At 45.7% G+C, this 25,758-nt stretch overlaps 1 protein-coding gene across 27 annotated transcripts in view; it reads left to right on the top strand.

Annotated features, from left to right (window-relative positions):
• Positions 1–25,758, top strand: part of SEPTIN6 (septin 6) — a 156,022-nt gene that overhangs the window by 115,721 nt on the left and 14,543 nt on the right. For all 27 annotated transcript variants that reach the window (XM_070290859.1, XM_070290857.1, XM_070290858.1 and 24 more), the window contains 4 exons: positions 9,473–9,659; positions 12,525–12,686; positions 21,949–22,045; positions 24,177–24,345. In XM_070290859.1, the coding sequence (XP_070146960.1) occupies positions 9,473–9,659; positions 12,525–12,686; positions 21,949–22,045; positions 24,177–24,345 (615 nt within the window). The remainder of the gene's footprint in view (positions 1–9,472; positions 9,660–12,524; positions 12,687–21,948; positions 22,046–24,176; positions 24,346–25,758) is intronic.

The following is a 25,758-nucleotide window of genomic DNA, read 5'->3' on the forward strand; positions in this document are numbered from 1 at the left end:
GTTTTGCAAGATGAGTACAAGGTAGCCAGCTGTCTTATAGTGGGTATTCAGTATACATTTGTTGAATGAATGATGAATCAATATAATATATACATTGATGGGGAAAATAAACACCTCTTAACTTTTCATGATTTAAAACTCAAAGTAGCGGCTTCCCTGGTGACTCAGTGGTAAAGAACCTGCCTGCCAATGCAGGAGACGCCATTCGATCCCTGATCAGGGAAGATCTCACATGCCTTGGGGCAAGTAAGCCCGTGCACTACAACTGCTGAGCCTGTGCTCTGCAACAAGAGAAGCCACCCCAGTGAGAAAGCTCGAGCACTGCATCTAGAGAGTGGCCCTCTGTTCTCCACAACTAGAAAAGAGCCCACACAGCAATGAAGACCCTGCACAGCCAAAATAAATAAGTAAGATAAAATTTAAAAAGCTAAAAATATCCAACTCACAGACATACAAAACAAATTTATGGTCATCAAAGAAGTATAAATTAGGAGTTTGGGATTAACAGATATACACTATATAAAATAAATAAGGACCTACTGTACAGCACAGGAAACTATATTTAATATCTTATTATAACCTATAATGGAAACGATCTTAAAAAGAAAATATATCTATATCTATCAGTCAGTCAGTTCAGTCACTCAGTCGTGTCCGACTCTTTGCGACCCCATGAATCGCAGCACGCCAGGCCTCCCTGTCCATCACCAACTCCCGGAGTTCACTCAGACTCACATCCATCGGGACGGTGATGCCATCCAGCCATCTCATCCTCTGTCGTCCCCTTCTCCTCCTGCTCCCAATCCCTCCCAGCATCAGGGTATCTGTATCTATAGATATATCTATATATGGCTTCCCAGGTAGCACTAAATGGTAAAGAACCTGCCTGCCAATGCAGGAAGTGCAGGAGACGTGGGTTCAATCCCTGGGTAGAGAAGATCCTCTGGGGTAGGAAATGGCAACCCACTCCAGTATTCTTACCTGGAGAATCCCAGGGACAGAGGAGCCTGACGGGCTACAGTCCATAGGGTTGCAAAGAGTCAGACACGACTGAAGTGACTTAGCACGCATGCATGCATGTGTATACATAACTGATTCATTTTGCTGTACACTTGAACACAACGTAAATCAACTATACTTCAAACAACAACAAAAATCCCCCAAGTATCCATTGAGTGTGTTAACTAGGATGCTGGTGAGGGTGGAAAGCAGTCTACAATGTATTGAGGAATGAAGATGAAGTAGAAATAAATAAATGAGTAGATTGTGCTTTCAAAAAACATCTTTATCCATGCACTAAATATGTTTATAAGGCGCCTGTTATATGTCAGGCCCTGTAGTAGGTGCAAAAGAGAGACTTGACTGGTAAGGAAAGAGAAGACACAGGGCCGTAGTTGGAGAGAAATGTGTGGTTGAGGAGGACTGGCTAAGGAAAGATCTTTTTTGTTTTTTTGAGACGAGGGAAGACGTAAGCCTGTTCATAGGTTTCAGGGAGGGGGAGTGATCAGTAGGAGGTGAGGAGCTGATAGATAGAAGGTTCTCCAAAGAGCCTGAAAGGAATGAGATCAAGTACACAGGGGCTGATGGACGTTGAACAGGATGAGGGATGCTGAGGGATACCCTCAGAGGCTAGAGGGTACAGAGAAGGCAAGGGAGTGAGACAGGTTGGGGTAGTATGAGCCTGGTGACCTTGATTGTGCTGATAAAGTAGAAGGTGACATGGTCCTGTGAGAGGGAAGGGTCACAGATGAGTTTCAGAGCTTGAGGAAAGTGGGGACAGTTTGGCCTGGTCAATGAAAGCAGTGGGAAGGAGCCAATTGAGCCCAAGCAAAGGGATGTCATATTGTTTTAAAGGCATATGTGAGGTTGGAGGCCAGGAATTTGGGTGCCAAGACCCCACGTTTTGTGATTGCTTCTAGTCAACTTCAGCGGCAGTGGTCTAGGAGCAGAGGGAAGATACTGAAATGTATCCAGTCCAGCAGTTCAGCCAGGCAAGGAGGGTGCAATGGGAGAGGAGTTGATAAAAGAGTGTTTGGGGCCATTGATTAGGGGGTCAGCCCAGGCCAAGAAGAAGATGAGGCCATGAGGTGCTGATAGCCTGTAAGATAATGGAGAGACCAAGTACCAGAGGATTCTGTGAGGTGAAGGATCAAGTTTAGGCCCATCAGAGACATAGGAGAGCTGGAAAGATGTGTGGCAGTGGTCAGAGAGTGGAGTGTTAGAGGCTATCTTGGGTGAGGCTGGCCTGGCGAATGGTCTGGTGTGGAGGTGGCTGAAGTAGAAGGGTCTGGAGGTTGGGGAAGTTGAGGCCATCAAGGAATAAAGAGGCTGAAGGCTGATGGCTTGTCCACAAGCACATTGCAGTCACCCAGAACAGGAAGAAAGACTGGGTCAGGCACCTCCAGAAGCGGATGGAACAGGTCTCAAATGCAGAGTGTTGTTTTAAACAGAGGTAGAGGAGTAATGGTCTAGAAGTGCTCAGAGTCTGCCTGGATGCCCACCGCACTGAGCCCAGCGTACACAGGTTGTGGGAGAATGAGGAGCCTACACAGAAGGGGGCTGCTAGGCAGTGGGGTCCTCAGGAGAGAATTAGATTTCCAGTAGCATAAAGAGATAGGCAGGTGCTATGAAGAGGAAGATGGCATATGCTACTTCTCAGACTTTAAAGTAGCATATGAGCCACTGTGGCTCTTAATGAGATATAGATTCTGATCCTGTGGGTCTGGGTTGGAGACTGGAGAGTCTCCATTTCTAACAAGCCTTCCGATGATGCTAGTGCTGCCAGTTTGGGAACCACACTCTGAGTGGCAGTTTTGTTCACCATGGTTCAGGAGTTTCAGAGGGCACAGTGGACATAGTTTGGAGGGATAGTGAGTCTATGGACATAGTTTGGAGGGATAGTAAGTCCACGAGGAGAGAGCAGAATAGCAATGAGCATAGAGGAAAGAGGTGATTGGAAGGATGGAGTAAATGATGTGCTGTCACTCTGAGAATCTGATTCCAGGAGACCAGACCTTGTGATATCTTGGCTTTGATGCCTGACATGGTACTGTTTGAGTATGATGTCTGTGACCAGGTCTTCTGGGTTTCCAGCAGGGGAGCTTCTGATAGCTGTGTTTGCACAGAGGGCTGGCATGTGGGAGAGGGAGACTGGGGTGACTTCTGGGTGTCTACGAAGTGTGATAGGAGCCAGTGGTAACTGAGGCCATGACAGTGAACGGGACCACCCAGGGCTAAAGTGCCTGTGATGTGCAGAATGACCGCAAAAGATGGTCCAGGATGGAACCTCAGAGACAGGCCAAGAATTGAAGCTAAGGTGAGTGAGAAAGAAGAGTTCTTATAGAGGTAGGAGCTAATGGTGGCAGTGAAGCCAAAGGACAGTATTTCAAGAAGGGACTGGTTAACATTATCAAGAAAGAAAACAATTGAAAGATAAAACTCTTACTTTTCTGTAATATCTTTATTTACAAAATCCAATATAATCAACTTAAAGACAAGGTAGCTAATTTCAAAATAAATATGCAGAAAGTCATAGACTTCTTATCTGACAACAACCAATTAGAAAACAGTATGGAACAGAAGACCCTATTCACAGTAAAAACAAACAAACAAACAAACAAACTCTTACTATAATCTTACCCACAAGACCTTCTGTGATCTGTCTCCATTACCTCACTTGCTTTATCTCATTATTTTTGTATTTCTTGAAGTGAAAGTCACATAACATAAAATTAACTATTTTAAAGTGAACAAATTTAGTGGCATCTAATAAATTCACAGTGTTGTGCAATCACTGCCTCTGTTTAGTTCCCAAACATTTTCATCATCCTCAAAGGAAACACATTAAACAATAACTTCCCATTACCCTTTCCTCTCAGCTCCCAGTTGTTATTCTGTTTCCTGTCTCTGTGAATTTGACTATTCTAGTACCTCATAGAATAGTCAAAGGAGCCTGGCAGGCTGCGGTCCGTGGGGTCGCAGAGAGTTAGACTCTACTGAGCGAGTAACAGCAACAGCAGTACTTCATAGAAGTGAAATCATATACTATTTGTCCTTTTGTGATTAGCTTCTTTCACTTAGCATAATGTTTTCAAGGTTCATCCATGTGACAGCATGTACCTGAATTTTCTTCCTTTTCATGACTGAGTAATATTCCATTGTATGATATTCCACATTTTATCAGTTGATGGACTTTTGAGTTGTTTCCACCTTTGGCAATTGTGAACAGTATATTGCGCTTCCTCATTCCCTAATTCTCTTGCTCAAATTTGTCAAGCTTGTTTGCGCCTCAAGACCATTGCATTTGTTTTTCCTTCTGCTTGGAATGCGCTTCTCCCACATTCTCTTATGACTGTCATTTGCATCCTTGAAGCTCAAGTGCCACATCCTCAGAGAAGCCTTCCCTGATCACTGTATTTAAAGTAGCTGAGCCCTCAGTCACTTTTTATCCCATTGTCCTATTTTATTGTCTTCATAATGCATATCACCATCTGAAATGAATAAGAAATAGTGTCTAGACTGGGCTTGTTTCTGCTATTGGCCCCTTAAACCAGTGAGGCCTCTGGGCTCAGAATAACTTGCCTAAAATATATCAACTCTATAATTCATGGAATTCTCCAGGCCAGAATACTGGAGTGGGTAGCCTATCCCTTATCCAAGGGATCTTCCCAACCCAGGGTTCAAACCCAGGTCTCCTGCATTGCAGGCGGATTCTTTACCAGCTGAGCCACCAGGGAAGCTGAAGAATACTGGAGTGGATTGCCTATCCCTTCTCCAGGGCATCTTCCTGACCCAGGAATCAAACCAGGGTCTGCTGCATTGCAGGTGGATTCTTTACAGCTGAGCTACTAGGGAAGCCCACCAAAAAAATACAGTTACCAAAATACTTTAAAATTGTGATATAGGAATCTGTGTCCTTCTCTACTAATCTCTGAAATAACAATAGCTATATGCAGGTCTAATAACTATTATAATTTAGAGGTCATGATTATAAATGCTATTTTGAGATATTTGCAACAATTATAGGAAATGAAAAATATTGGTAATTTCTATTGGTTATGAAATCACAGGCACTGCTAAAGTTACTGTAGACTGTTACCTACTTTGTTTTTTGCTGGAATGACTTTTATTTTTTTATTGGAGTATAATTACTGAAATCAAGCGTTAGCAAAGATAAAGAAAAAGGAATACCTGTGCACTGCTGGTGGCTCAGCCATCATGGAAAACAATTTTAAAAATAATAAATAGAACTACTATATGATCCAGCAGTCCTGCCTCTGAGTACATATTGCAAAAGAAATGAAAACGGGATATTCAAGAGATATCTGCACTCCTGTGTCCATTGTGACACCATTCACAACAGCCAAGATATGGAAACAATCCAAGTATGGAACAACAGATCAATGGATAAAAATTGTCTTCTTTTCTTTTTTCTCTTGTCTTCTTGATAGTAGCCATACTAATAGGTGTGAGGTGATATCTCAGTGTGGTTTTTAAACAATTTTTAATGGGAATATAATTGATTTACAATGTTTTATTGGTTTCTACCATATTGCAGCATGAATCAGCCATAAGTATACATATGTCCCCTCCCTCTTGAGCCTCCCTCCCACCCTCACCCACTCCTACCCTTCTAGGTTGTCACAGAGCTCTGGGATGAACTCCCTGCATCATACAGCCACTTCCCACTAGTTATCTGTGTTACACATGGTGATATATATGTTTTAATGCTACTGTTTCAATTTGTCCCACCCTCTCCTTCCCCCGCTGTGTCCACAAGTCCATTCTGTATGTCTGCGTCTCTATTCCAGCCCTGCAAATAGGTTCATCAGTACCATTTTTCTAGATTCCATATGTATACATTAATATATGATATTTGTTTTTCTTTTTCTGAATTACTTCACTCTGTATAACAGGCTCTAGGTTCATCCACCTCAGTAGAACTGACTCAAGTTTGTTCCTTTTTATGGCTGAGTAATATTCTATTCTGTATATATGTATCACAACTTCTTTATCCATTCATCTGTCTCTGGACATCTAGGTTGCTTCCATATCCTAGCTACCATAAATAGTCCTGCAATGAACACTGGGGTACATGTGTCTTTTGAATTATGGTTTTCTCAGGGTATATGCCCAGTAGTGGGAGTGCTGGGCCATTTGACAGTTTCATTTCTTTTTTAAGAAATCTCCATACTGTTCTCCATAATGGCTGTATCAATTTACATTGCCGCCAGCTGTGCAAGAAGGTTCCCTTCTCTCCACATCCTCTCCAGCATTTATTGTTTGTAGATTTCTTGATGATTCTGACTGGTGTGAGGTGATACCTCATTACAGTTTTGATTTGCATTTCTCTAAGAATGAGCGGTATTAAGCATTTTTTCATGTGCTTATTGGCCATCTGTATATCTTCTTTGGAGAAATGTCTGCTTAAGTCATCTGCCCGTTTTTTGATCGGGTTGTTTGCAATTATTTTCTCCTATTCCGAGGGTTTGTCTTTTCGTCTTGTTTATGGTTTCCTTTGCATTACCTACTTTTGTACCTGAAGAAACTCTAAACTTCAGTTACAGCTTAGTGAAAAAAGATGTTTCTTCCTATTGAAGTTCATGGATCCTATGGATTCTATCCATAGACCTCTTCAAGGTCTGTGGACCCCAGGCTAAGGAATTCTTACTCTGAAGGGACTTCCCTGGTGGTCCAGTGGTTAAGACTCCCAGCTTCCATTGCAGGGGGCATGGGTTTGATCCCTGGTCATGGAATAAGATCCCACATGCCATGTGGCATGGCCAAAAGATAAAAAGGAATTCCTACCCTGAAAAGTAAAAGATAAACAGTCATGAGAAAGAGGGGTAGAATATATTGGAGCTGGGTTTTTTAGCAGATCATAGTAAGCCAGGGAAAATGGGCTGGAAAAAAGCTGCCTTGGGGTGTAAGGGATGTAGACATTTCCAGTTGATAAGGATATGAAGGAAGCAAAATCTCTGAAGGGGAGCCAGGTGTCCCTCAGAAGAAAGCAGTTGTTTTTTTTTTTTTTTTAGAAGGAAGCATTTTTGTGACACAGTTGCTTATAGGAGTAAGGGATTTTGTTTACCATGGACTGGAGTCCAGTGAGCATGACAGAGTGGGATGGGAGAGATGGCCATTGAAGGAAGATGAGCCATTGGGAGTGGGAGTGGGACCCTTACTAAATTCCAGATACCATGTGGGACACTGAGGATAAAAAGATGAATACGACTCTAGTTCTAAGGTAAATAAATACAAAGGATGTAATTTATATATAGCATGATCAATGTAATTAACATGGCTGTATGTTACATATGAAAGTTAAGAAAGTAAATCCTGAATTCTCATCAAAAGGAAAATTTTGTTTGTATTTCTGTAATTTTGTACATATGTGAGACGATAGATGTTTACTAGAGTTATTGTGATAACCACTTCATGATGTATGTAAATAAAATCATTATGCCGTATACCTTAAACTTATACAGTGCTATATGTCACTTACATCTCAATAAAACTAAATTTAAAAACCAAAATGTCGGGAAAAGGGTAAAAATGAATAAGACAAAGATGAGTCATCCATTTAGGATTAGACTGAACCAAATCCTGTGGGTGGATTGGCTGCTCTGATGATGCCTCTCTTCAGAGACCCTAAGGGCCAGAGGCGTTAGCAGAAAGATAGACCCAGTGTGTCACTAGAGATGCAGGGAGTAAAAAGCTAAAAATGCATTGCTTTGTGTCCTCCTTGGGTCCCTTCTGTAGAGCAAAAAATAAAATAAAAAAGTTATATAATGGAGGAAAAAATATGGGTGTGCCATATTTAGATCATTCGAATGAGCCAGTCACCCAAAAATTAATTAAACAAACCTAAGAGATGTATTCCCCCCGCACTCTGCTAATTCTTCAGGAACCTTCTAAGGATCCCTGCAACCAAGTGATCCTTTGATGCTATTATGCTTCAGAACAGTGTTTGGCTCACAGGGATCAAAGGAAGAAAGAAAGGACTATATTTTTAGATTTTTCTCTGGGGCTCCAGAGGTACCGTGCACCTGGCTCTCTCTGTAGCTTTCAGAATCTAGAATTTTGTGATTTCCTTTTTAAAAAGCTCTTTTCTCTTCTCTACTAGGGGAATCTTTCAAAAAGGCTCGGGTAGGGGGCTACTGCAGCTGAGAGGCACTGGCTGAGCCCAGCTCCTCCTTCCATCACATTCCCTTCCCACGGTGGTCTCTGCGGACTCCCCATCTGGCAGGGGTCCCCAACCTCCCAGATTCTAATGCCAGGTGATCTGGGGTGGAGCTGATGTAGTAATAATATTAATAGAAATAAAATGTACAATCAATGTAATGCACTTGAATCATCCTGAAACCATCCCCAAACCATCCCCACCCTCCTGCTTCTCCACCCCCGTTCTTGGAAAAACTGTCTTCAACGAAACTGGTCACTGATGCCAAAATGGTTAGGGATCACTGCCCTGGGCCAGATAGCAAACCTCTTCTTGCTTGAAGGGAGGAAACCCCGGATGGAGAGGCAGCAGACAGGGAGATGAGAACAGAGGCAGGGTGGAGGCTAAGCTGACTTAGTTAGAGCAGAAAGAGGCTGTAGGGGCCATAGAGAAGAAAGAAGCTTCCCAAGACAGAGAGGAACAGAGGACTGACTCTTGGCTAAGACTCTTTAGCAAGACTTGGAGCCACACAGGAGCTCTGTGCCTGGGGACTCAGTGAGCTTGGGAGTGGGGAGGTGTGCACACGTGTTGAGGTTGTGTGTGTAAGACTCTACCAAATTTTCAAAGTTTCAAAATTTTAAAGTTACCTTAGGGACTTCCCTGGCGGTCCAGTGGTTAAGACTCTGCACTTTAATGCAGGGGGCGTGGCTTTAGTCGGTCAAGGAGACATCCTGACCACCCCTGGGTACCCAGCTCGAGTATTAGCTGCTGCAGGGGAGACACAGGAAGCAACGACATGAGCCCAGCCTGGGGCACCATCCGCTCATCCACAGATGCCAGGGGGCTCCACACTGCATCTGGGCCCCATGGGACAGAGAAGGGCCCCTCACTGTCCCTGCCCTTCACAAGGACACAGTCTGTTTGAGGGGACACTAATCCTTGTGAAGCATCAGTAAGCCATCCAATAGCATAATTCTTTGTCACACTCCCGAGGCCCAGAAGGGCTTTCTGGCATCACTGGGGAATTTTGGAGGAGATGGGCATTCATCCGAGTCTTGGGGCCTGGGAGGGCCAGACTGGGATGAGAAGAGAGAAGCGCTCATTCCAGAGAGAAAGCACACTGATGAACACACAGTTGGCTCATGTGGGAATAAAAGAGGTGGCTAGTCTGACGGGAGTAGAGGCCTACTGAAATCCAGTCAGGTGGGAGGAGTCAGATTACCGAGGGCATTTTGAACTTCAAAAAGAGCTTTGAAACCTAACAAAATCCAGGTGTCTGAAAGGGTCTGGCCATTTCCCCACTCTGCCCTGTAGCTACAAGCCCATCGTGGAATTCATCGATGCCCAGTTTGAGGCCTACCTGCAGGAGGAGCTGAAGATCCGCAGGGTACTGCACACCTACCATGACTCTCGCATCCACGCCTGCTTGTACTTCATCGCCCCCACGGGTCATTCCTTGAAGTCTCTGGACCTAGTGACAATGAAGAAGCTGGACAGTAAGGTAAGGAGGCAGGGGCGAGGGTGGGTGGGAGGTGGGGCCTGCTGGACCCCTCCTGGTGGTCTCCTGTGCCACACTGATGCCAGAGTCCGGCAGAGGTTCTGTGGCATTGGCATCCTCCCCTTCATTCCCTTTCCCTCCATAAAGATGATGTTAATTGCTCCAGCACCTGAGTCGTATGCTTTGTGATGTTTTCCCAGCACCAGGCATGAGTGTGCACTGAGCTGTCTTCTGCCCTGATCCCTCTTGGGAATAAAGGTGGATGCAGGACAGATGGCTGTCTGAGTCTAGGGCCTCAGACTTTGGGTGGTGGAAAGGTGTTTTTTTTTTCCTTTATCACAATGTTAACTGATCTATACTGGAATCAAACATGCAAGCTTGACTTCAAAAGTTATTATTCTTATTATCAATAATAATTTTATCATAGCAGCTAACATTTATTAAACCTTTATTATATGTCACCACTGTAAAAGTGCCTTGTGGAGTGTCTCATTGAATCCTCACAACAACCCAGTAAAGCAAACACCATCATTACTCTTATTTTATAGAAGAGAAAACTGAGGCTCTAAGAGGTTTGGAGACACCCATTGTCATAGAGCCAGCCCTGGCAAAGCCTAGATTTGAACTCGGCTCTGTGGTGCCAGGTTACATTGCTTCCACACCCAAGGGAAATGGCTGTGGGATTCAGGCACATCCCGCTTTAAGATAAACTGAAAAATGCAAGTCCCACATCAGATGTAAATTAGACAATGATTCTTCATGTTAAAGGATTATTGGTTGTGCAAGATAATTGACCATGGGATTCTTTAAAAAGCCTCATTACTAGTACATTTCCTCCCTTAACATCTCATATGTGCCTGGCACTGTGATGAGTCCTTTATATGCATTGTTTTTATTTCATTCTTCCAATAATCCTGCGTGGTAAGTATTATTATTATTCACATTTTACACACGAGGAAACTGAGGCACAGTCAGATAGCTTGCTCAAGATGACTTGTAATGGATCTGGGATGCAGACCGAGCTCTCTCTAACTCCAGGGAATTTATTTTACAAAAAAAAAAGAAATCTTTAAATGTGGTTGTTTAGTAGCACCTTCACTATAATCACTGAGTTTCAGCTGTCATCAAAAGAGGAGCAATTTGTCATTTTTCACAGCAATGAGTTCACCGCCTGTGAGTAGCGTGCTGCTCAGGAAACATCACCATGCCCTGCATGTCATGAATAAGGCAGCACGGAGCCATGTGGTGGGCAGCCTGGTAGGCAGGCTGAGTTAGGTAGGCAAAGTTCAGCCTATGTTTACAGCATGCCGATGGGGGAAGTGGTGAAAAGAGACAAGAATTGACTGCCTGCTGCATTACCTCGCCAAGGCTTCAACCTCCATGCCCCAAAGACCTGAAGGGAGGTGCCTCCAAGGTCCAGTCTTTCTTTGACCAACACCTGAAGCTGCGGCGTCAGCCTGGAGAGGCTCTCCAAAGGCAAAGAGCAAAGAAAGGGGAAATTTCAAGTCTTGAGCTCTTTTCAGGGCCCAAGCACCATCCACACCAGCCCATTGGAGTGTGCTGGCAGGACCAGCTGTGCTTGTTGTGTGAACTTGAGCTTGGCTCTGCTCTGTCTCACTCAGGCACGTGCCTTTCCAGTTGCTTGACCTTCCAGCAGTAAAAGCCTTGTCCCTTCTTGGAAGAATTTCAAGGATTAAGGTTCAGGTGGATGGGACTTCAGGGCAGCATCAGGCCTTTCTCCTACATCTGTACAAAATTGGGCATCTGCTTCTGCTTTCTTTACACAGAAATTAATCAGGGACTCTGACAGTTAAGCTATTTTTGGCTAAGTCTCAGATCAAATTGGGCTCCCCTGGTAGCTCAGCTGGTAAAGAATCCTCCTGCAATGCAAGAGACCCCAGTTCGATTCCTAGGTCAGAAAGATCCTCTGGAGAAGGAATAGGTTATCCACTCCAGTATTCTTGGACTTCCCTGGTGGCTCAGATGGTAAAGAATCGTGCAATGTGGGAAACCTGGGTTTAATCCCTGGGTTGGGAAGATACCCTGGAGGAGGGCATGGCAACCCACTCTAGTATTCTTCCCTGGAGAAGCCACATGGGCAGAGGAGCCTGGTGGGCTACAGTCCATAGCGTCACAAAGAGTCGGACACAACTGATCGACTAAGCACAGCACAGATCAAATCAGTAACGGAGGGTGGTCTTCACGTCAGTGGGCTGCTTCCTTAGTGTTGGCTCCAGAAAGAGGGCCGTGTATGCATCTTCATGGAGCCCTGCCCTGCCTCACTTCCCACATGGGTCTCTTTCACCTAGTTTAGGGCTAGCCCCCACAAGATGGGTTGGGACAGTTGACTGTTGACAAGGAGTGGCCTCTTCTCCCCTTGTCCACCACAGATTCCCAGTTGTCATCTTTCTGCTTCAAAATCACCAAAGCAATGACCTTGATATTAAGATATCACGCAGCTCATCAATTTGGATCTGAGCTGGTAGGATAAGACTACAGACTGAAAAATGAGGTTCAACTTGGATCTGAATCCCAGTTCCAGTATGTGTGTGCTCTGTGGCCTTGGACAAGCTACTTAGCCGCTCTCTGTCTCAATTTGTCCTTGGTAAAATAGTGGTACTAATACCTTCTGGGAGAGTTTTCTGCCAGGGTTAATTGTGTTAATCCATGTAAAGCACTTATTGTTCAGTGCCCAGCAAACAGAAAGCACTCATCGTCATTTATTATACTACTGTTTGGCTATGGAGGTGGCCAGGCCTGGACTATTGGGTTGAGCTGCTCCTTCTGGCAGCTGGTAGAAGTCCTAGGTCACCTACTCTGAGCTGCAGATTTCCAATAATGATGCCCCTTTGCTCTTCCCTTCTCTAGGTGAACATCATCCCCATCATTGCCAAATCAGATGCCATTTCTAAGAGTGAACTAACCAAGTTCAAAATCAAAATCACCAGCGAGCTTGTCAGCAACGGAGTCCAGATCTACCAATTCCCTACAGATGATGAGTCAGTGGCAGAGATCAATGGAACCATGAACGTGAGTGGGCTTCACACAGGGCTTCAATTTTCTGGCCATTTGCTCTTTAGGATTATTATTTTGCCAAATAGTAGTCAGACCTCACCATCCATCTTAGTGTAATCAACTCGATTATCTGAGTCTCAGGTATTTGTGAGAAAGAATTTAGAGACAGACAGCTCCTCCCTCCTCAGACATGCAGAGATAAATAGCCAGAGACTGCAGGAGGGAATGGCTGACCCCAGGAATCGGTTCGACCAGGGGATTCCGACGTCTCCTACCCTCCTCTTTGACGCCTCTCTCATCTAGGCCAGGCAGCCCCTGGGGGACTGCCAGAAAGGCAGTCTTTGTCTCAGACCAGAAAAATGTCTCGACAGTTGATGCAGCAAAAGAAGGCAAGTGTGAGAAAGTTGGCTGGCTTTGGAGACTCGAGGATAATCTGTACTCAGATAATCAAGCCCTCTGCCCCTGGGAGGAAAAATGACACGTAGTCTCCAATTTTTCTGGTGACTAGAGAAATGTTATTTTTAAACTTCATGATTATGTTTTGCTTTATTAAGTGTGAATGAGTTGAAGGGAAAAAATGAAAAAAAAAAAAAAACCAACCAACCACTTGCCATGTTTCCTCTCACTCCCCCACTTCCCCTCCTAGAGGAATGAGTAATGAAGGAGGCAGGGAGTCAAATGGCTCCTCATGCTTCTTTACAATGTGTTGATGCTGTTGCTGCGAAATCTTCAATGTTGTGATTTCAAGGAGACAGCTAATAGCTTGCAGAAAGCCTCTGCTTTGGGAACAGATTTCTTTTTCTCTATTGAGAGTCATCAGTTTTTTCCTAATGACATAATGCCTGAGTATAGCCAAATGCAGGAAAGCCTTGTAATAAAAGCCATTTTTAGAAAACTTTCCTGCTGCCACCGCCCCCTAAGTCATCATTACGCATCAGCTACCACCTCCTATGAATCAGCCAACAAATTAGCCTAGTGGGGCAGCAAGTCACTGTCTTGCCTGCCTTTTTGCCCATCAGCACACCAGAGATATGTTTGTGATGAGAGGCCCTTGGTTATCTTTGACAAACCTGGCTGGAGGATAGAACTGTGTAGATCATGGGAGGTGGAGTTGTGGCTTCTCTGACTAGGCCTGAATATTGAAAAACTAATTAAAAAAAAAAATAAGGTTACAGCATATCCTCTCCAGCCGCCAGGACATTTTGATGAAAATTAGGTTCTGCTAGGATAAGAAAACCCGAAGGGGCACCTAATCTCCAGAAAACTGGAGCTTAGAGAGAAGCGTCATCTGGTGTCACCACACTGAGGTCTGGAAACTTGTACTCACCTCAGAACATCGGGCCCCATGGATACCTGAGTCACTAGGCAGCTTTCAGGCTGGTGGTTTGCTTGGCTAAGGATGGATATGGATATGGTCGAAGAGTCCTCAGCAATCTCAGGGTGTCACACAGAACAACCTCTGACTATGTGGTGGGTCAGGAGTGACCATCATTTTGGGCTCTGCTTTCAGCTTACCTCTGGGCCGTTGCTTGAAGCCCGTGCAGCCTTGGCCTCAAGGTGGGAAACTTCCTGTGCTATGAAGCAGTAATCCTCAACTATGCTGTTTCACCTGTGAAGAGATTTGGGATTTGGGGTCCTTTTTTTTTTTTTTTTTTTTTTTACAATAAATAGTCCCAGTGTGCCAAAGCTTCACTTTGAAAAACCTAATTTGAGTGGATCTGAGGTTATCCCTGCAACATCCCTCAGCACTCATTCTCTTGCGTTCCCCCAGGCTTTTTTGTATGTGACGGATGGCTCAAGACAGGGGTGGCTTACAGCTAGCATGCCTGAACTGGGCGTGTGCATGGGAGGGGGCATGCATGTGCAGACTGTGTATTACATGTGTTGTGATGGGGGAAGGCGGGGGGAGTAGCTGCTATGAAATACATACAGAGAATTGCTTAGCCTGACTATCCCTGGAGCAACTGTGTCACACTGGGCCTTCCAGACGAGTTGTGGCCTGAGAAGCAGCAGCATCAGAGAGCTGGGGTTGGGTGGTAGGAGAAATGGATGCTGGCCTCTCAATTCTGGATTTGACTCCAGCCCCACAGTCTCAGCCACCCTAGCCAATTGTCATGGGAACTGGGTTGGAAGAATGGAAGAAGCCTCTTGCTCTAGTGGAGAAGACTTCTCAGTCATCCCTTAGCTCCCCACTTGGGATTTTCACAGCAGGGAATGAGAGTCAAGAGGTCTAGCCTCCCTCTTGGCTCCTGGGTGGCTCTGAAAACACTTATTTCGGCTCGGAGTGCTCAAAAGAGAGAGGGAGAGGTCTTGCTGTATGCTACTTTCCACCAATACTCTGATAGCTCTCAAGGTGGCAGACTTGAGTGCTAAAATTTGCTCTGGTGTGCTGTGCTAAGTCGCTTCAGTTGTGTTTGACTCTTTGCAACCCTTTGGACTGTAGCCTATCAGGCTCCTCTGTCCATAGGATTTTCCTGGCAAGAATACTGGAATGGGTTGCCATACCCTCCACCAGGGGATCTTTCCAACCCAGGAATTGAACCCGTATCTCTTATGTCTCTTGCATTGGCAGGCAGGTTCTTTACCACTAGCACCACCCCGGGAAGCCCAAAATTTGCTCTGTTGTTCAAATTGAATGTTCTTTGAATGGTTCAAACCACGGCCAGGGAGCAGGGAATAGGCCCAGTTACTCAATTTGGCTCAGTCAGCTGGCTGCCTGTGAGCTGTCAGGTTTGGCCCCAGCAAAGGCATTTGGGCCCAGTGAGAGCATATGGGTGGCCAGGAGGGTCACAGGGAGACCCATAGGTACAAGTCTGTCTCCCCCCACCCCAAGGCAGCAGTGCCATTTCCATAGTTCGCAATATTTGTGTGTGAATCACCACCAAGGGTGAACTTGGGAGGATCAGTCAATGCTCTTGGGCTTCCCTGATGGCTCAGATGGTAAAAGACAATTCTCTTGCTCGGTGGCCAGTAGGAGCCTAGAATGAAGGCCAGTTAACTAGCCCCACAACTGGGAAATATTGTCCTCCTGGGAGGAAGCTATGCCCACTCCAGATCTTATCAGATGAAGAATCAGTGGTCCTGACAATGTATTTCACTGGGCTAAGGGGGATGGTCATCTAACCTCCCTAATAGAATGGGTGTCTTAGAAACAGAATAGAATAGTTCAGGCTGGTTGACTCATTGAACACTTTTAAATGGACCAAGAGGAATTTAAGGGACATATGAGACCATAAAGATAGTGAGTCTGGGCACTCGTCCTCTGCAATGGCCCACACTCTGTTTGTGGAGTGTGTCTCTCTGAATAAATCTACTTCTTACCTATCACTTTGTCTACAACCCCATACCCTGGGCTTCTCTTGCCTTCCAAGATAGCCCCCAGTCTGTCTACAGAGTGTATTTCCTCCCTGGATAAGCCTTCTTTCACTCTAAAAAAAAAAGATAGAGAGTCTGGGAACAGACTCCCAAGAGGAGGCTTGGGACTATCCCTTGTTGGAGTTTTCTGAGACAGGGGCCCATCTGAGGTCTCGGGTGAGTGAGAATTACATGGAATCCCCATAGGAACCCATACATGTTTTAGCAGCAGTGCTGTCTTGCAAGTCTCCTCTCAGGGCCCACACCTACAAAGTGCCAGCCCCAGGCAGGTAGGGGGTAGGGGCTGGAGGGTTTACCTTCTCCCTGCCCTGCTCAGCTCTATTCTAGTTGTCAGAGCCACCAGGCTCTCAAGAGCAGCAGCAAGGTGGCCAGAGCCAACCCCACGATTTCCTGCCCTTCACGGTTAAAGCTGAGCTGACCTGCCGCCCTGGGTGGTGGCAAAGGCTGGCAGCTACAGTGTGGTGTCCTCACTGCTCCTTGGGAAGATTTGGGCATGGGAGGTAGGAACCTGGGCAACTCCTTTCAGTTGTCCGTACGCCAGTTTTCCAAATCACGAGTGGGGCTTGTAATAACTGCCCTGGAAGGCTGTTGTAGAATCAAATGAAATCTGCCTGGGACCACTCGGAAATGAGATCCTTGCAGAAACTTATCAGAACAGACTTTGATGCCAGTTAGAAACGAGTGTGCCAGGGGAGGTCTCAGAGCCCTCTGAAGCTGCCATGGCAGGGACTGTGTGTTTCAGAGTGGGGAGGGATAAAGTGACAGCAGTTTAAAGAGGAGGGGAAAGCAAGTGACCCTGTCATGCTAACTGAAAATGTCTTTTGGAGATAAAAATAACACACCCAAGGGAATACTGACTTTTTTTTTAATGCCTTTATTCTCTTCTGGATTTTTTTTTTCTTTTTTCGCTCTTAAGCCCAGAGAAGTACTTCCCACTTCACATACCCTCCTCCCGCATCACTTTCAGCTGAGAGCCCAGGATGTGTGGGAATGCTCCACCACCAGTCCCCTGGTCTAGCCCTCTGTCATGCTGCCCCTTCAAGTGACTGAAGCTTTGAGGTCTCTGCAGATGGGGCAGGCTTTTCCTGAAAGTGTTTGGGGGTGAATTGGAGGCTGCCAGCATGTTTTGGGTCTCTGAGGGGGAATAAATTGTGCCCAATTGAACCCCCGCCCCTTCTGACCTTGAGAGCCGGCTGGCTGAGGTCAGAAATGCTTCAGCCTTTAGGCAGGGTTTCCAGGATTTCACACATACCACCCCCGCCATGGCCCTATTAGGACTGACAAAACATTTCCTACCTCCACCCCTTGCTCACTTTCCATATCCATAGCCTTGTCCTTCCCTCCTTCTTCTGTCCCCTATTTGGGGACAGTCACAGCAGTGGGATGTGGCAACACTGAGATAATCATTGGAGAGCAGCTGAGAGTGGGTGAAGGCCCAGCACCTCAGCAGGGGGTCGGGGGAGGAGTGGTTTAGCAGATGTGCTGGGGCTGAGCTCCCAATTGACACCTGTGTTCTTCCACTCTGAAGAACATTCTTGGGTGCAGGGCTAGAGGAGAACAGAAAGGAAATATTGACTGTGAGGTCAGATTTAAACCGCCTCTTACAATTTGGCCTTGCCTGGCCAGTTCACCCCCTGGGTTTAGAGTGCTCCCCTGATCTGCTGCTCAAACCCCAAAAGGGAGTGGCAGACCAGCAGGGGTGGGCTTTGAAGTCAGAGAGACCTGGATTCCACTCCTAGCTCTGCCCCTTACTATGGTGGCACTGCTGGTAAGTCTCTTGGCCCTTCTGGACCTCAGTTTTGTCTTTTATAAGATGGGTATAATAAGCATACCTATTTCCTAGTTTTGTAAGATTCAGCGAGATAATGCCACGTAGAGCGCCTGGCACATGGGACAGAGAACTGCTGCTAATATCAGGTCTATAGCTCCCGATCCCTTAGTATGATTGCTACTACCTACTTTGGGAACCCTGCTTTGACTTCCCATGGAATCAGCTTCTCCTTCCTCTGTGTTCCTCCAGCCTCTGTTCATAGTCTGCACCTTACTGTGTTATCATTGGTGTGTCTCTCCCCTCCCAAACTGTACAATTGCCAGGGCTAGGCTCTGAGCTTTTTCAGTGTTGTATTCTTCTTAATGCCTGGCACATAGCAGGACGTCAGTTCAGTCCAGTTCAGTTCAGTTCAGTCACTCAGTCGTATCCGACTCTTTGCAACCCCATGAACCACAGCACGCCAGGCCTCCCTGTCCATCACCAACTCCTGGAGTCCACCCAAACCCATGTCCATCAAGTCGGTGATGCCATCCAACCATCTCATCCTCTGTCATCCCCTTTTCCTCCTGCCCTCAATCTTTCCGAGCATCAGGGTCTTTTCAAATGAGTCAGCTCTTCGCATCAGGTGGCCAAAGTATTGGAGTTTCAGCTTCAACATCAGTCCTTCCAGTAAACACCCAGGACTGATCTCCTTTAGGATTGGTTGGATCCCCTTGCAGTCCAAGGGACTCTCAAGAGTCTTCTCCAACGCCACAGTTCAAAAGCATCAATTCTTCGGTGCTCAGCCTTCTTCACAGTCCAACTCTCACATCCATACATGACCATTGGAAAAACCATAGCCTTGACTACACTGACCTTTGTGGACAAAGTAATGTCTCTGCTTTTTAATATGCTCTCTAGGTTGGTCATAACTTTCCTACCAAGGAGTAAGCGTCTTTTCATTTCATGGCTGCAATCACCATCTGCAATGATTTTGGAGACCAAAAAAATAAAGTCAGCCACTGTTTCCACTGTTTCCCCATCTATTTCCCATGAAGTGATGGGACCAGATGCCATGATCTTCGTTTTCTGAATGTTGAGCTTTAAGCCAACTTTTTCACTCTCCACTTTCACTTTCATCAAGAGGATTTTTAGTTCTTCTTCACTTTCTGCCATAAGGGTGATGTCATCTGCATATCTGAAATCATTGGCATTTCTCCCGGCAATCTTGATTCCAGTTTGTGCTTCCTTCAACCCAGCATTTCTCATGATGTACTCTGCATAGAAGTGAAATAAGCAGGGTGACAATATACAGCCTTCACGTACTCCTTTTCCTGTTTGGAACCAGTCTGTTGTTCCATGTCCAGTTCTAACTGTTGCTTCCTGACCTGCATACAGGTTTCTCAAGAGGCAGGTCGGGTGGTCTGGTATTGCCATCTCTTTCAGAATTTTCCACAGTTTATTGTGATCCACACAGTCAAAGGCTTTGGCATAGTCAGTAAAGCAGAAATAGATATTTTTCTGGAACTCTCTTCCTTGTTCAATGATCCAGCGGATGTTGGCAATTTGATCTCTGGTTCCTCTGCCTTTTCTAAAACGAGCTTGAACATTTGGAAGTTCACGGTTCACGTATTGCTGAAGCCTGGCTTAGAGAATTTTGAGCATTGCTTTACTAGTGTATGAGATGAGTGCAATTGTGTGGTAGTTTGAGCATTCTTTGGCATTGCCTTTCTTTGGGATCAGAATGAAAACTGACGTTTTCCAGTCCTGTGGCCACTGCTGAGTTTTCCAAATTTCCTGGCATATTGAGTGCAGCACTTTCACAGCATCATCTTTCAGGATTTGAAATAGCTCAACTGGAATTCCATCACCTCCACTAGCTTTGTTCGTAGTGATGCTTTCTAAGGCCCACTTGACTTCACATTCCAGGATGTCTGGCTCTAGGTGAGTGATTACACCATTGTGATTATCTGGGTTGTGAAGCTCTTTTTTGTACATTTCTTCTGTGTATTCTAGCCACCTCTTCTTAATATCTTCTGCTTCTGTTAGGTCGATACTATTTCTGTCCTTTATTGAGCCCATCTTTGCATGAAATGTTCCCTTGGTGTATCTAATTTCTTGAGGCGATCTCTAGTCTTTCCCATTCTATTGTTTTCCTCTATTTGTTTGCATTGATCACTGAGGAAGGCTTTCTTATCTCTCCTTGCTATTCTTTGGAACTCTGCTTTTAAATGGGTATGTCTTTCCTTTTCTCCTTTGCTTTTCGCTTCTCTTCTTTTCACAGCTATTTTGCATTTCTTTTTCTTAAGGATGGTCTTGCTCCCTGTCTCCAGTACAGTGTCACGAACCTCCATCCATAGTTCATCAGGCACTGTGTCTATCAGACCTAGTCCCTTAAATCTATTTCTCACTTCCACTGTACAGTCATAAGGGATTTGATTTAGGTCATACCTGAATGGTCTAGTGGTTTTCCCCAGTTTCTTCAATTTCAGTCTGAATTTGGCAGTAAGGAGTTCATGATCTGAGCCACAGTCAGCTCCCAGTCTTGTTTTTGCTGACTGTATAGAGCTTCTCCACCTTTGGCTGCAAAGGATATAATCAGTCTGATTTCGGTGTTGACCATCTGGTGATGTCCATGTGTAGGGTCTTCTCTTGTGCTGTTGGAAGAGGGTGTTCGCTATGACCAATGTGTTCTCTTGGCAGAACGCTATTAGCCTTTGCCCTGCTTCATTCTGTACTCCAAGGCCAAATTTGCCTGTTACTCCAGGTGTTTCTTGACTTCCTACTTTTGCATTCCAGTTCCCTATAATGAAAAGGACATCTTTTGGGGGTATTAGTTCTGGAAGGTCTTGTAGGTCTTCATAGAATAGAACCATTCAACTTCAGCTTTTTCAGCGTTACTGGTCGGGGCATAGACTTAGATTACTGTGATATTGAATGGTTTGCCTTGGAAATGAACAGAGATCATTCTGTTGTTTTTGAGATTGCATCCAAGTACTGCATTTCGGACTCTTTTGTTGACTATGAAGTGGGTCAGAATATCTGAGATCAAGGCCTGTTTGTCCAAGCAGGCTAAGAAAGCTTGTTTCAGTGGACTTTTTGCTTCTCTGTGTAAAGCCCTTCTGAGTAAAGCTCTACCTGGCTTGTAAACAGTATTTAATCAGTGGTTCCATTTGGCCAGTGGTGACTCAGCACTTCCTGTGGAATGGAGCATTGGGAGCATGTCCTGGGCCTCAGTACGACTAGGGGCACCTGCCTCTTCTCTGATGCATGAAAGCAGCCTCATTAGCTAGGCCTTGTGCCTTACTCTCCCTTTCCACCTCAAGCACCAAGCCATACCCACCGTTTGTACTTTTCTTTCCTCTGCTATTCCTGTGACTATTCAAGGAGTATTTATTAAGCACCTACTGTATGCGGGGTGCCAGACTGTACACTTGAGCCCTTGGGCATATTCTGTCTTCTGTGATTTCAGGTATAGAATTCAGTCTTCCCTAACCAGATTGTAAGCTCCCAGAGGGTAAGGGAGTGAATTTTCTATTCCCTTTGTTTCCCTTTAAAGCCCCTGAAACAGAACTCAGCTCAGTGATGGGCACCTGGGTAAATACTTGGGGACTTGACTTCTAGGCTCGAGAGTTTGAGGCAAGCTCTTGCTCCAGGATAGTATGAGACCAGGGGCATCCACCTCAGTCAGCAGTGTGGTTTCTGTGCGTGTCTATTCTTAGGGCTCTCATACTGTGGGGAAAGGGAGCAGTGGTTCCAGCCCCCTCCATTCTCCTTTAGTCTCTCTCCACACATAGCCCTCTGTGTCCCACTCACCTGCCTTCGGAAGGCGCTTCGCCTCAGCAACCATGAAGACTGAATAGCTGGCTCATCTGTGTATCTGCTTATTATTCTGCTTATTTTCTGTCTTTGTTTCCTATGCACTCGGCCATATCCTGGTTACCTTCTATTGTGAATTTCTGAACATGCAAAGCTTGCAGTAGGCCTCTCTCCCTACACATCCTGGGAGCTTATGAAATGCCTCCTGATGGTGGCATCAGTGAGAGACACTGCGGCAGGGGTACCGAGGCCCCTGCGATGAGCAGCAGCTGTATTGGGGCCACTCAGTGCCTTTACCCGGAATTCTCAGCTTTTGTCTGCCTCCTGTTTCAGGCCCACCTGCCATTTGCTGTCATTGGCAGCACAGAAGAACTGAAGATAGGTAACAAGATGATGAAAGCTCGGCAGTACCCCTGGGGCACTGTGCAAGGTGAGTGAATCTCCGGGAGAGGGGCTACGCTCAGCAGTCCCCTTCTATCTGTCCCTTTGCTTGTCCCCAGCCACTGTGTGACCAGTTCCTCACTTGTCCCCAGTTTCTACTTATTCATCTTGGGCCTCAGGCATCTCTAGGGGTCACCAGCAGGCAAACTTTGGCTCCATACCTGGATTCTCTGCACTGAGCAAGCTCTCTGTCTCCAATGGAGAAAGCATTCCTAAAACAAACATAAATGTACTTGCAGCAAGGTAGGACAGAGAATGTGAGAAAACAGGTGTACCCACTTGAGTGTATGAGACGTACAAGAATGTCCACAACAGTGTTGTTCATGATAGCAAATAGTTAGAAACAACCCAGAGCCATTAAAAATAGATTGGGTGAATTGCAGAATGTTCAAATAATGCAATATTATACCACAGTGAAGATGGACGGACTATACATCTACAGCAATGCATCTCACAAACAGCATGTGAGCTGCGTAAATCATAGACAGATACAAGCTGGATGATTCCATTTATATGGAATCCGAAAATAAGCCAAAACTGAACTTTAGGTATTCATGCATAAATCATAAAACTATAAAGAAAAACGAAGGAAGGATAAACCCCCATGTCAGGACGGTGGTTAAGTCTTGTTGCTGGGAAGGAGAGGCATGAATGAGATCAGAAAGGGACACAAAGGGGGAATTCCCTGGTGGTCCAGTGGTTAAGATCCCGCCTTCCAAAGCAGGGGATGCAGGTCCCATCTAAGATCAAACCAAGATTCTGCAGTGCGGGCAAAGTTTACAAAAAAAAAAAAAAAAAAAAAGGAGGGGATGTCTAGGGTAATGTTTCACCTGGGCCATAGATACATTGGTGTCCTTTTTTTTTTGATCCTTTAAACTGTACATTTCAAGCACTCTTTTGTTTGTATGATTACTTTGCAATTTTAAAACGGTCTGTTGCCTATAGGCTTGAGAAAATTCCTTTTGAAGTCTGCCTGACACATGTTAAGTAAGGTGCTCTTGATACTAGTCAGGGTTACTATATGTGAGAAGGTGGTTGGTTTACCATAAACTCATCCCGTGTCCAGACACCCCCACCACGGCCCCCACGACCTTCTCCCAGACCTGTGAAACGGAATCTGGGATAACTGTGCCTGTTCATCTCGGATGCCACTGTCCCAATGTGGTCAGGCCAGACACCCCCATTCCAGCAAGGTGGAACCGTGCCCAGAGATACTCTGTCCTGGTCACCATTGCTGCCATCAGGTCATTATTCACCCTTTAAAAACACCTGTTTTGAAGCATCCACCATCCAGATGGGCCACTCATGGCTCACATCCCTCCTTGTCACAACCATCTAGCCATGTCCTAGTTCTACACTCTTATTCTGTGGACTTTGATACCTGGTCATAGGCTTTGCCTCTCCTTTAGATGGCCTGGATTGGAATCCTAACCCTGCGACTTCTAGCTGTAACATTGCCTAACCTCAGTGAGACTCTGCAAGGATGAGTCCCTTATCCGCCTGCTGAATTGCTAGTCTTCTTTCACGAGTCATCCTAGGGGTCTGTCCCCTCTTTGGTAAAGTCTTCATGCTCCCTGAAGTTCTCAGGACTCCCTTTTCTGGGCTTCTGTGGTTCCCTGGCTATGTATCTCCATGTTGGTAATTTTTGTATTGTATTACATTTGTGTGTTTGCATCTGTCTTTCCATTAAACTGGTAGCTCCTATGGGCAAGACCCCATGTGTCTGAATTCCCAGTGCCTCATACTATCCTGGGAACAAAGATTCTGCAAGTATTTATCAGACAGATGGCTGAATGTCCATTTGCATTGTCCTAAAAGTGGTGCGAAGCAAACATTCCTGTGAGTGTCTGATGGGTAAATTTGAGTTGAGTCTAAATGTCTACCAGATGTGTTCTTAGATACTTTTATGGTATTGCTGTTTTCCATTACTGTCATTCTTATAATTTTTCATCTGCCTTTTTAGTAGAAAAGCCAGTTAGAAGGCAACATCTCGACCTCTTATTATACACAGGTTAAAAGGTGATGTCACCGTTAGATATTTCACCTCTCGTTTTGTCCATTTCTGCTTCTTCTGGCCTTCCTTTCAATGGACTTGCAATACCTCAACCCCTGAAATGCAGTTGAAAATGAAGCCCACTGTGACTTTGTGAAGCTGCGGGAGATGCTGATCCGAGTCAACATGGAGGATCTCCGAGAGCAGACCCACAGCCGGCACTATGAGCTGTACCGCCGCTGTAAGCTGGAAGAGATGGGCTTCAAGGACACCGACCCTGACAGCAAACCCTTCAGGTACCTCTCCCATCAGCCCTGCCCAGCCCAACTCAGCCCACCCGGGGGCAGGGGGGAGGCTTGCCCTGGAGAATTCACAGGGCAGGCGAGACACAGGATCCCAGACCTAGCGCTGGAAGGCTGTCACTTGCCAGCTCCACTTGCCTGTCCCTTCTCTGCCCTGGCACACCTGCCAGGGGATGCTGTGGCATGGTGGGCTTGGTAAGCCCCGCTGCTGTGCTTATAAGAATGGGGGCGGGGAGGAGGCCAGGGGATGGGCAAGGCCTGTGATATTGCTGCCACAGGTGTTCGCATAGTAGCTGTGAGCCCTGAGCCTGGGCCTTGTGCCTCAACGTGGCAGTTTGTGCCTGCCTGCTGATCCACATTCTTCATCGAGCTCCTGCTGCTCTGTCAGGTTTCCAGTCTGTTCTTTACCCTCTCCCCATGATCAAAACCAGGTGGGACCAGGCAGCAGTCACCACACATGTGTCGATGAACTTCCAGCTCTTCATTACTGCCCTTTAGCGTTTGTATTCAAGTGCAAGGTTTGTTTTGACCACCAGATGTGACTAATCCTTGACACCTCAAATCAGAATCTAAGATGCTTTCAGAAAAGAGGAAAAGTTTTTGAAATCATTGCTTCAAATGCTTTCAAATAACTATGCTGATGGGAGCTATGTGAATAAGTGTCTGATCTGTATGCATAATATGTGATGTAAGCCTCACGTTGTAAATTACCATGTCACATGTAGTGCCCTGTATTGGAACATTTCAGGAAATGTCAGGCCTTGATAAACCAGTGAAGGGCTTGCTTGTGGGATAAGAAGGCCTGCAAATGGCCTCTCAGATCCCACAAAACCTTTTCACAGCAGAAAGCCAGCCTGGAGGCATAGAATAGCCATTCCTTTGGGGATGTCTGGTTCTGGAGGGGTAAGTTGATTGCCCTTCATGGACAGGGACCGCTGGAGCCCCTGGAGTTGAAGGAAAACGTGTTGGTCTCTCTGATGGGTGTTCCGTTAGCTTTCTCCCTCCTACACTTCAGACTGCTTTCATCTGCATCTGCGGGGTAAGAGGTGTCCTCTAGCCCCCTCCTCTCCTCCTCGGCTCCATCCTGACTACCTCTGTTTCTCACATCTTTGCCTTCTGCACACTTTCTCTGCTGGCTCCTTTCCATCTTGTGGGCAGACATTCTTATCTTAAAAAACTCTCCCTCACTCTGCTCCTTGTCACCAGCCTCTGCCCTGTCAAGGAATTTGGCTGTGATGGGAAGAAGAGAGAATGGTTCTGTATTTACTGGCTTCTGTTCCACCATGCCACTGAGTAGAGAGACCTCTAGGTCAGCAGTCACATATTCCAGTGTGATCTCTGAGCCCCATCTTCTTTTTTTTTTTAAGAATTTTTTGAATGTGGACCATTTTAAAAGTCTTTATTGAA

The sequence above is a fragment of the Ovis canadensis genome, chromosome X (genome assembly GCF_042477335.2).
Source record: "Ovis canadensis isolate MfBH-ARS-UI-01 breed Bighorn chromosome X, ARS-UI_OviCan_v2, whole genome shotgun sequence".
Taxonomy (NCBI): Eukaryota; Metazoa; Chordata; class Mammalia; order Artiodactyla; family Bovidae; genus Ovis; species Ovis canadensis.